The following is a 12,373-nucleotide window of genomic DNA, read 5'->3' as shown; positions in this document are numbered from 1 at the left end:
TCAATATATATATATATATATGTATGTATGTATATATATATATATATATATGAGCCACTAGTCCAAATGAGTTTAAAATCCAAATTTTTATTTTACTTTTATTTATTTATGCATACAGAACTGGGGTACAAGCCAGAGGTGTAGGTGTGGTGAGAGGACTCACCAGAGACAGAGTGGGGAACAGAACAGGCAGATTGACAAGAACACTGCTCAGGGGAGCACTGGGTGGGTCAGGAGAGGTCTGCTGGGCCATGTGGGTCACCTCCTTGGCCAGGGATCAAACTCCCTCTGAGGCTAAGCTCCTTGTGCCACCAAGGGGCTTCTAATGTATGTTTTAAAAATCTCTGTTTGGCTATTGAGTTAAGACTAGACTGTAGAGGCAGGCATAGAAAAGATGCCTGCCGGTAATCCTGGGAGAGATACTGGTGGTGCTGCTAGTGAAGTGCTGAGAAATGGTCACATTAGGACTATACTCTGAATACTCTGAGTAGAGTTTTTTTTTTTTTTTTGTGGGGGGTCAGTTTGGATGTAGGGTATGAGAATACAATGAACCAAATATGTATTAAATAACTAAAAATCAAGCACATCCCAAACACTTTAACTTAGCAATTCCTCTTCTAAAAATTTAGTTGAAGAAAATAATCATGCATGCTAAGATGTTTGTATATACAAAAATATTTATCACAGTATTGTTTACAATCCTGGGAATTTAAAACAAGTAACTACCAGAGAATTGGCTCTGTAAACAATGGTAGATTCCTTTAGTAAAGTGCTCTGCAGCCATTAAAATGATTTGTATTTTTGGACAAGAAAACACTAATAAGACATTTCTAGTCTTGTCTTTTTAAATGTATTTTTGTGGGAACTTGCCTCATATTAATGGGAAGTTCATAGCAGATACTTTTTAAAAAAGATTATTTGTACATACAGAGCTGGGGTACAAGCCAGAGGTGAAGGGGCAGTGAGAGGATTCACCACAGTCAGGGTAGGGAGCAGAACAGCCAGATCAACAAAGTATACTGCTGAGGGGAGCAGCAGGCGAGACAGGAGAGGTCTGCTGTGCCTTTTGGGTCACACACACACACACACACACACACACCACACAAGCCACACACACACACCACACAAGCCACACACACACACACACACCGGGTGGAGATCAAACTTGTACTGAAGTGCCTGTGGCTAGCCTCACAGTGCTGTGCTTTAACCTCCTGCACCACCAGGGAGGGCTCTAATATTAGATACTTGTGGTTGCTGCTAGTAGTTCTGTCATGTTAACTTTTAATTGGTAAATGTTTTGTATTTGATATGTGCTTGGGGAGTTATCTTTTTATTTGAATTTTTAATTGTTGTGAAAATAAGTTGTGAAAGGAGTTAAGTCATTTGTCACTTATTAAATTCTGACATGTGTCAGAAGTTGGTAAGTTAAATGCAATTAAGTTTTTCCAAAAAGTTTTTCCTTTTCAGGGTGATTTTTGCTATTCTCTCATGTAACATGCATTGTGCAACTGCCCTACCCCCCAAACTAATAGGCTGACTAGAGGAGTCATTTCTGTGGAACTATCTAAAATAAAACCAACCATTATTAGAGTTTATTGCATCCCTGAGAGCAGTTCTCTTTGCTTCATTAAGTGAGTTTGGTTTGCTTTGTTCAGATTTAAATGAATTTTTCATTTAAGTGTTCATTTAATGGAAAATATGAGATAATTTTTTTCGGATCATTGGTCTTTTCAGTAAAACCTTTTACTTAATATATCCCTATCACCACTAAATAATGTTTGGTCAGAAATATTAATTGGAAGATTTAGGATCACAGTCTCCTGTTCTTAGTCTTGTATCATCTGTCTACCATTTTCACATTTCCCCTTAAATTTTTTTGTTTTAAAAATTATTATACAGTAAAATTGACTTTTTGGGTCATAGTTTTTTTTTTTTTTTTAATATATATGTTGACTCATCTAACAACTACTGCAAATAGAGTACAGAGCCCCATCATCCCAGAAAACTCATGTGCTATCTTTTATCATAGTCCTTTGGCATCTGCTGATTTGTGGTTGTGTCTTTTGGAGAATATTATATGAATAGAATGATTGTTAGGTTGCCTTCTTTCACTTAGATTAATGCCTCTGAGATTTCTCTGAGTCATTGATTTCTATCAAGAGTTTGTTTCTTTTTCTTGCTGGGTAGTGTTCTCATAAAGAATGTACAACAGTTTATTCAAGTTTACCCGCTGAAAAACATTTGGTTCCTTTTAATTTTTTGGTGATTATGATGGAACTGCTATATTCTTTCATGGGTATATTTTATGTGAACATGGGTTCCATTTCTTTGGGATAAATGCTCAGGGATGCAATTGTTGGATTGTATAGGAAGTTTACATTTATTATCTACCAACCTTTTTGGAGGAGATGTGCCAGTGTGCATCCAGTAATGTATGCATTACTCTGCATGCCGTTACTCCTTAGTGTCAAGTATTAGTACTAGTATTACTACTACTTGATATTGCCAGTAATTTTTATTTTAGTCATTCTAATAAAAGTGTAGTGTAGTAGTGTTTTAAACCCACAACCATAAAATTTACAATCTATTTATAGAAAATTTCTCAAAAAGAAACTACGTAGTAGTTACTCTCTCTACGCTTATCCTAACTAGTAATCTTGTTATTTGCCTATTCTGGATATTGCAGATAAATGGAATCATACAATGTGGCTTCAGTCACTTGGCATACTGTTTTCACGGTTGACTCATGGTGTAGCAGTATCAGACTCCATTTCTTTTTTATGACTGAATAGTCCTTCACAGTATGGATATACCAAATTTTATCCATTTATCAGTTAGTGAACATTTGGGGTTTTGCTACTTTTTGGCTATAAATAATGTTGCCTTGAACTTTTGTGTATAACTATCCATGTGTGAACATGTTTTAACTTTTCCTGGGTGGAATTATAGGATTTTACAGAAACTCTATTTTTAACTTTTTGAGAGCTGCCAAACTCTTTCCTCTACCTCAGCCACTATCACCAATCCTTATATTAATTCCCTTTGACCCTTTCTCCCTGCTGCTTCCTTCTTAATCTTAGACATCTCACTTCATTTATTAATGTCCACTACCACTAATTTTGATAAGTATTTTACTTTATCGAAGTATCTGCTATGTAAATGTCCATTTTTTTCTTTGTTATTTTGATTTGCTTTGCTACATAAAATTACCTTGAACTCTTATCATTTTGCTGTATATGTCAACATTTCCTCTGTCCTTGTGGCTGAAAAGTATTCCAGAGTACAGATACACATTTTCTTGATCCTGTCTTCTATCTGTGGGAATTCAGGTTGCTTCTATGTCCTGGTTGTTGTAAATAGTATTGTAGTATACATTGTAGCACTTACAGTATTTTTATTTGATAGTTCCATGTTCTTTGGACAGATACCAAAGAGTAGGATTGCTAGGTCATAGGGGATTTCCATTTTTAGTTTTTTAAGGAAAATCCAGATAACTTTCCATATTGATTGAACTAGTTTACATTCCTGTGAATAGCATAATTGAGTTCCTCTTTTTTTATATCCTCTCTAGTGCATGTTGGATTTTTAAAAAACATGTGCCATTCTCATGTGTATGAAATGATATCCTAATCCAGCACAGTGCTCGATCTCCAAAGTCCCTGAAGTGAGTATATGCTTGAATCACCAACTGATGGGGCCCTTCATACAACAGCCACCCTCCCTCTCATGGATTTTTCTGCTTGATATTTGTGAAGATACAGTTCAGTTACGGTTTTTCCTACCCCTTGTCATTGGTCTGCTGTTGCTGATGTGTTCGATAGTCATCCTTTAATCCTTCAGGGGCCCCTGATTTTGTTCTGCTGCAATTTATTTGTGAAAATATGGAAGAGATGAGGTTGGTGTCTTCAGTGTGTCACTATCTTGCTGGACTCCAAGCTATTTTAAGTTTTTCATTATTTTGTAGCCAAACTTTTTTTAAAGTAGATGTACATTTTACAGTCCTATTCACCTGCCAGGTAAGAGGTATTCAGTTTTCCACATCTTCACCAACACTTGTTGTTGATATCATGTGACCATTTAATGGATGTGGAGTGATAGTTCATGATTTATATTTTCCTAAAGACTAATGGTGTTGAATTTCATTTCATGTGCTTATTAACCATTCATATGGAGAAATGTCTAGTCAGATCCTTTGTCCAGCTTTAACCGGATTATTTGTCTTTTTTGTTGAATTGTTACAGTCTTTATATATTCTGGAAATAAGTCCCTTATCAGATAATATGATTTGCAAATATTATCTCCCATTTTTTGGTTTATCTTTATTTTCTAAGAAAGCTTCTTTCTAAGACTTCAGAAAGAATCTTTATCTTCTTTCTAATCTAAATGTAATGGTGATAACTGATGACTAATTTTTGAACAGTCCTAATGTGATAATAAAATAACATTTTCCTTTTCCTATTAGATGTTGATCATCTTTTTGAAGTAGAATCTCCATGGCCTGAACATTTTTAGAAAGTCATTTTGAGCAAAATATCTGTTTAATAGCAAGATAATCATATCAAGATGGTTGGAAAACTGAAGCAGAACTTACTATTGGCATGTCTGGTGATTAGTTCTGTGACTGTGTTTTACTTGGGCCAACATGCTATGGAATGCCATCACCGGATAGAGGAACGTAGTCAACCCCTCAAACTGGAGAACATGAAGACCACTATGCGAACCAGCCTGGACATTAAAGCCAATAAAACTTTTGCCTATCACAAAGATATGCCTTTAATATTTATTGGAGGTGTGCCTCGGAGTGGAACCACACTCATGAGGGCCATGCTAGATGCACACCCTGATATTCGATGTGGAGAGGAAACCAGGGTCATTCCCCGAATACTGGCTCTGAAGCAGATGTGGTCACGGTCAAGTAAAGAGAAAATACGCTTGGATGAGGCTGGTGTTACTGATGAAGTCCTAGATTCTGCCATGCAAGCCTTTTTATTAGAAATCATTGTTAAGCATGGGGAACCAGCTCCTTATTTATGTAATAAAGATCCTTTTGCCCTGAAATCTTTAACTTACCTTTCTAGGTTATTCCCTAATGCCAAATTTCTCCTGATGGTCCGAGATGGCCGGGCATCAGTACATTCAATGATTTCTCGGAAAGTTACTATCGCTGGGTTTGATTTGAACAGCTACAGGGACTGTTTAACCAAGTGGAATCGTGCCATAGAGACTATGTATAACCAGTGTATGGAGGTTGGTTACAAAAAATGTATGTTAGTTCACTATGAACAGCTTGTCTTACATCCTGAACGGTGGATGAGAACACTGTTAAAGTTCCTACATATTCCATGGAACCACTCAGTATTACATCATGAAGAGATGATTGGGAAAGCTGGGGGAGTATCTCTGTCAAAGTGAGTAAAAATAATGTTTTTTTTTTTTATTTTGACTATATTTAGTAAATAATGGCATGTGTATATATGTGTGTGTATACGTGTGTGTGTGTATGGAAGCAATAGACAATTTTTTGGGATAGAACTTCATTGATGATTTTTTTAAAACTTCTCTAGCCAGTTCATTATAAATCTGTTTATTGGTTCAATTCATTTTTTTTTTTTGCCAGTACTTTACTAGCAGAATCTCCTTGCATATGAATCAAGATGGATCTGTCTTGATAAATGGTGAGGAATAGAATAAGAAATCATCTGAGGTCCTCCCTGGTGGCGCAGTGGGTTAAAGCACAGCACTGACAAGCTAAAGCCACTTCCGCATGAGTTCGATCCCCGCCTGCCCCGGAGGTGACCACATGGCGTGGCAGACCTCTCCTGACCCGGCCGCTGCTCCCCTCAGCAGTGTACTTCATTGATCAGCCTGTTCTGCTTCCCGCTCTGTCTCTGGTGAATCCTCTCACCCTCCGCATCTCTGCCCTGTACCCCAGTTCTGTATGAATAAATAAATAAATCTTAAAAAAAAAAATAAATCATCTGAAATCATATAGGAATTTGGGATAGTAGTATGAATGTCTTATACAAAGGAGTGATGATATTGGCTCTTAAAATCAACACAGATAAAACCTGAAGTTAATAAAAAAGACAAATAGTTGAAAGGCTAATTAAAAACTAAAATTGGTTATTTGAGACTATCAATAAAAAGGTAAGCTCTTTGCAATATCAATAAAGGGAAAAGAGCAAATATATATCATAAAGGATGGGAAAGGTGAAATAATCACATATAAAAGAAATGAAAAAATTATATGAAAATACAGAAGTACATACAGAAGTACATTTTATTAAATATAGAGACAATAGCTGGTTCTTCAAGATATATGGAAAACAAATAGGTTTATTAACATGAAAGACATTGAAGTAATGACTAAAATACCATTTTTTAAAAAAGATTTATTTATTTGCATACAGAGCATACAGGCCAGAGGTGCAGGGGTGGTGAGAGGATTCACCAGAGACAGAGTGGGGAGCAGAACAGGCAGATTGACTAAGTACACTGCTGAGGGGAGCAGTGGGTGGGTCAGGAGAGGTCTGCCGTGTGCCATGTGGTCACCTCCTGGGCCATGTGGTCAGCTCCTGGGTAGGCGGGGATCGAACTCATGCAGAAGTGGCTTTAGCTTCTCAGTGCTATGCTTTAACCCGCTGCGCCACCAGGGAGGGCTATAAAATACCATTTTTAAATGCCTAGATGATTCACAACTGATTATTTCTAATCTTTTGGGGAGAGATGAGTCCAGTGCTATTAAACTTCTAGGTCATAGTGAAAGATGGGAATCTTCCAGATTGTTTATCAAATTCTGGTTTAGTCACAGAACAATAGAAATTATAGAAAAGGAAACATCAGGTCACTTTTTTTGTGCATGTGGAGGCTAAAATAAAAATAAAATATAAAGTAAACAGAATTCATCGATGTATCAAAGTTTGATAAATGATTACCATGAAATAGTTTTCATTTAAAACATGAAAGAATAGTTCATGTCAGAAAAGTCTTGTGCATAATTCACTATATTGATAAAGAGACTGTTACTCAGTGCTGTAAAGGTTCTTGGTAAGATGCAGTTGTCATTTATCAAAAAACTGTAAAGTATTAGAAAAATTACTGCTTAAATATGATACCACTCAGCCTGTTTTTACTGAGGGCCCACTTCATGCCTTGTAATGTTCTCGTCCTAGGATTCTAGAAGTTAACAAAACTAGAGGAATTCTTTTTTCATGGAACTCAGTATTTGGGAAACATTGCATAAAAAAAGACAAGCTAAATGTTTAGTTCATCAGATGTGCATTAAATACTGTGGAGAGAAATAAGGCAGAGACTAGGAAGTGGTGTAGAAATAGTAGAGACATCCTAGTGGGTAAAGTGACATTCTACTGGCGATCTATAAGAGAGCAAGAGCAAGTGAACAAGACACAGAATTTCCTGCCCTCAGGAAGCCTACAATCCAGTGTAAGGAAACAAAAAAAAATCTCTCAGAAGAGTATATAGTATATGAGAAAATTAGTAATGCTTTGGAAAAAATCAGGAGAATAAAGGGAACTCAGGAGACTTTGAGGGGTAGGGTTTTATACCTTATTGAGAAGGTGAGATCTGAGGAAAGTGTTGAAGGAAATAAAGGAGTTAGCCATGTGAATATCTGGGGGAAGAGGGTTCCAGGCACTCTGTAAAAATGGCTTGTCTGGCCTAGGAAAACAACTACAAAGAGATCAGCAGGGTCAGAGCTGAGTGGATCTGGGAGGGTGTGAAGTCAGAATATGTTAAAAGGGCTCTTTCAACATTAGTTTAATGAATTTTAATATGACAAACCACTAGAACTATCACTCATGTAGAAAAATTTGTTTTGAGTGAATCCCTGTACTTTCAATGGCAACGGCTGTTCTCAAGCAGGTCTGTGATTTTCATCGTGGCTGTCAGCTGGCTGTATGTATTCCAGTTCTTAGTCTTTCAGGTGCCCTATGGCTTCTTTCACATTCCTTCACACTAACATTGACTCTATGCAGGTTTTATGGCTGTTGTTAGTTGTCCTTACCCACTTGTATTTTGGGGTTTGTGGGGCTATATGGTCACCTCTTTTTGTTTTTGTTTTTTTTTCTATTTGCAATACAAGTTATTGTTTTTAATAAGCTCCTACACAAAAGGCAGCTCTCTATTTCTTTTTTTTTTGTTTTTTTTCTTTTCTTTTTCTTTTTTTTGTTTTTTTTATTACAAAGTTTATTTTTACATCATTTTGCACATTTTTTTTTTTTTTTTACATCTCGATTGTAATCCCCGCGGGTTCCCCATCACCAAATCACCCCTGTGCCACCACCATAGTCTCGTGCATTTCCCTCCCTTCCCCACCTCTTTTTGTTTTAAATGTTCATGTTGTTTTCACTTTGCTGCCTGGTTTCTTTGTTTTCAGGGGATGGTTTGGTGGGATTAACAAACATCCTCTGCTTTCTCATTTTTGGGTTTTGGACTCTATAGCTGAGGAGTTGTTGCAGGGTTTTGAGCAAGGAAGTCACATAATCTGACTCGTGTTTTTAAAGACTTTCTGGTTCCTATGATTGAGAAGAGACCACAGGAATGTAAAGTTGAGAGACTATTCAGAGAATATTGTAGAAATCTGAGCAAGAGATAATGTTGGCTTGGACTGGGGGCATAGCAGTGGAGCTAATGTGTTGCGATCATCTTTGAATATAGAGGTATAGTTGATAGATTTTCTAATAGGTTGGATGTGGAGAATGAGAAAAAGACGGAAGTCAGAAGACAACTCTAGTTTCATATTGTTTTATCCTGAGCAACTAGAAGAATGGAGTTTCTTTCAACTGAGATGGGGTGGTCTGTTGCTATGGTAGATTTTGGGTGTTTGAGGGATAAGATTAGGGGTTCAGTTTGGACTATGTTGAATTTGAGTTAATCCTTGGAGTTCTGAATGAAGATTTTCTTTTTGATTCTGTGTCCCACCTATTGCATAAGCTAAAAAAGAAATGAATTTTCATAGATAATTGGAAAATACAAAAAAAGTTAGGTAAGAAAACAAAATTACAGTCATATCACTAACATTTTGATGTGATTCTGTATACACACATGCATGTATAATATATAACATTTTTACAAATTTCAATTTGTGTTATGTATACATTTTAAAATCCTGATTCACATTTTCTCAGCATGAAATAGTCTTTGACAATTGCTTTCAGTGGTATTTCCACCTTTGTTTTACTGTTCTAAGTTTAACTGTATGGACTGAGTACTTTTAATCATTCTTTTTTGCATGTCTACTCAAGCCCTAATGTTTTAGATTAAGGATTTGGTTTCCTGGAGTATTTGTTGTGTGTTATAGTTCTGGCCTGTGGTTTGGCAGCCTTTGTACTATAGTGTTTAACTGAGACTCATAGAAGTTCTGTGCTTTTCAAATGTCTGTCCTGGAGGATTATATTTACCTCTGTCATTCAAGACTTTGGCATTGTTCCGTTCCCTGAGGAGGAATGCCTTCCGCTCTGAATTTTACAGTGAAAGAAAACCTGAGTGTCTTCTTTTGTGAGAGCTACAGAGGAAGGGGAGAAAACCTAGTGGATCACAGATATCTTCTTACACTGCAGGATTATGCCCAGGCTGTGAGTGTGACATATACCAGTCTGACAGGCACTATGTTTTAAGGTCCCAGTAAAACAAGATGGTACTAGAATGGTAATTGGATTATAACCCTGTACTGTTTAACTTGTACTGTTTTAACTTGTTTTGGTTAAGTTTTAGACTTAAGGTTTGGTTTCTGGAATGGTGGAAGGAGTAAAAGAGATTTGGTAAGCTCTATCAACCCTGCAGGTTTTTATCATGGAAAGAAATCAGACTGTTTGGATGAAGTTCACTTTTCTGTAGTAACTATCCTTTTGAACGGAGAATGACAAACATTTCTCTAAAGGGCCAGCTATTTTTGGCTCTATGGACCACACAATTTCTGTTCTATTTGACACTTTAGAGCAAAACCAGCCATCGGCAGACAGTACATAAACAAGTGGATATGGCTATGTTCCAGTGAAACTTTATTTTCAAAACAGGCAGGAAGCCAGATTTGAGCCATAGTTTGCTGTCCTCTGCCTTTGAACAATGTCTGTTTCTGTTAGTGGTTATCATTTCCAATATCTGAGAGTCAGAGTTTTCTTAGGTCATGAAGATAGATCACACAGACCTATTTTTTAGGTCTGTATTCTCCCTACTTTACCTTACTTTCTCTTAGAAAAAGTTATTCAAGTAACTAGAACCTGTGGGAAGAGGGGGAAAACGAGCCCAAATAACTGATTTGGAGCTAAGAAGCAACTCTAAGATCTAAGTGTGGAAAGTTTGTGTGGCTCCCAACCAGACAGTCATCTCCCAGGAAACTGAGACCATACCTTCTCTCTTTTATTTTGTATTCTAATTTATTTATCCTTATAGCTCATCAGATGTTCTTGAACTACCTAAATACACAGCAAGCATTACTTTTTGTTTGCTGGTGTCTTCCCCGCAATGGTAACCACACAAGCAGCTTCACCTCTCTGTTTCTCTCTTCACATATTGTTGTCATCACACCAGTTCCTCTGACATGTGTGGAAGTTGATGGGACCCTTCTGTAAGGAGTGACATCACCTTTGACCACACACATAGATCCTATATACCACTTAGATACAGTTGCGGATCAGAGTTGATCATTAATTTTCCCTAAAGGACTAGTTAGTAAGTATTTAAGGTTTTGGGAACCAGATAATCTTTACCTGAACTAGTCAGTGCTCCATTGCAATACAGGAGTAAAAAAGATAATATATAAAGAAATGTGCATGACCATTCCAATATAACCTTATTTTTGATATTGAAACTTGAATTTCACATAATTTTCATGTACTGTGAAATAATTATTCTCCTGATTTTAAAAAAATAAAAGGCCATTTAAAAATATAAAACCATTCTTACATCAAAGGCCAGACAAAAATAGGTAGTGTGACTGATTCAGATCCATAGATTGCTAATCTATGCCTTAGCTGCTTGATAACTTGCCCAGACTCGTATTTCACCCTGTGACAAGAATGGTCTTGAGTGTGACCTTTCCACACTTAAACTCTTAGCTATGTCATCAGCATTCCCATAATATGGGCTCTAATCTGTCATTACTGTTACCATGCTGCCGTTAGTCATGTGCATACAGTTATTTCGCCTGTTGGCCTCCCCCTTCTTGAGAGGAGCACCTTGGCCTAGTTGATCTTTGCATCTGTAATCATTAGTATCGAACATTTGACCTGGCGATACATGGGCATTCAAAAAACGTTTGTTATATTTTAATTTTATGGTCAGTAAATATAAATGTGCTATTACTACTGTCTTCGAGAGAAGTACCTCACTCATGTACAATGGCTTTCTCATGCTCTTTTTTTAGGCCTGTATAGCTGTGGGAACAGATAACTTTCCCCAAAGTGAGCCTGAAGAATGAAGCGGGCCCATCCATTAGTCATAATTAAAGTTTGTTTTTTTTTTTTAAAGATTTATTTATTTGTTCATACAGAACTGGGGTACAGGCCCAGGGGCGGCGAGAAGCTTCACCAGAGACAGAGTGGGGAGCAGAACAGGCAGATCTACGAAGTGCACTGCTGAGGGGAGCAGCGGGCGGGTCAGGAGATGTCTGCCACGCCATGGGGTCACCTCTGGGGCAGGCGGGAATCGAACTCATGCAGAAGTGGCTTTAGCTTCTCAGTGCTGTGCTCTAACCCGCTGTGCCACCAGGGAGGGCCCAGTATTTTTCTATATTTTTAAGGGAGTATTTTAGAAGAAGGGACATCTAGGTTATGTTTAAGCAGTATGAAAGTGGTTAGGAAGATGTCATTTTCTTGCAGAAAGGGAGAATCCATTTGACAAATTCCTCTAGATAATTTCAGCCAATATCAGAGGGGGCCATGGAAGCTGGCTAAGTCCACTAATCCTGACAGACTTCATTTGACCTTAAAATTCCATTCCATGAATCACATATAAACCTGGAAATAAGTTTTAAAATGTAGGTGGAGAGAATACCTTGGTTTTTGCCTTGCTTGGATAAACCGTCATTTTGCTAAAAACGTCCTACACTATGAAAAAACTATAGTCTTTCACCTTCAAAGAAATGGAAATAGTAGGACAAAGATGCCTTCTCCCTAGAAATATATATGCCTGCAGAAATTTGTGATGGTCAAATAATGCCCATGGTGTAGGAACTGGCAAGGGGTAGGCACTTAGGACAGTACCTCTCACTAGTGGGAAGCAGTTTTGGGGTCCCCTATGGACCTCCAGGCCTGGCTAGGAGAGGATGCCCTTAGTATTGAGGGCCCCTCGGGGTGTCCCAAGTTGGAGGTGTTCTGCTTGTTCCCTTACAGGACAGTGCAGCTGAAAGTTC

General features: G+C 37.5%; 1 protein-coding gene across 2 annotated transcripts in view; it reads left to right on the top strand.

Moving 5' to 3' along the window:
• TPST1 (tyrosylprotein sulfotransferase 1) overlaps window positions 1-12,373 on the top strand; it is a 42,270-nt gene that overhangs the window by 8,500 nt on the left and 21,397 nt on the right. Inside the window, exons 2-3 of one of the 2 annotated variants that reach the window (XM_012728862.1) lie at window positions 3,575-3,667; window positions 4,466-5,411. In XM_012728862.1, coding sequence (XP_012584316.1) covers window positions 4,567-5,411 — 845 coding nt within the window. In that variant the 5' untranslated portion in view covers window positions 3,575-3,667; window positions 4,466-4,566. The remainder of the gene's footprint in view (window positions 1-3,574; window positions 3,668-4,465; window positions 5,412-12,373) is intronic. The other variant, XM_004688324.1, reaches the window with a different exon arrangement.

This window comes from Condylura cristata, unplaced genomic scaffold, assembly GCF_000260355.1.
Source record: "Condylura cristata isolate star-nosed mole 26May11 unplaced genomic scaffold, ConCri1.0 scaffold00024, whole genome shotgun sequence".
NCBI lineage: Eukaryota > Metazoa > Chordata > Mammalia > Eulipotyphla > Talpidae > Condylura > Condylura cristata.
Note: the sequence above shows the minus strand (reverse complement) of the source record. Positions and strands in the feature narration are given on the sequence as shown.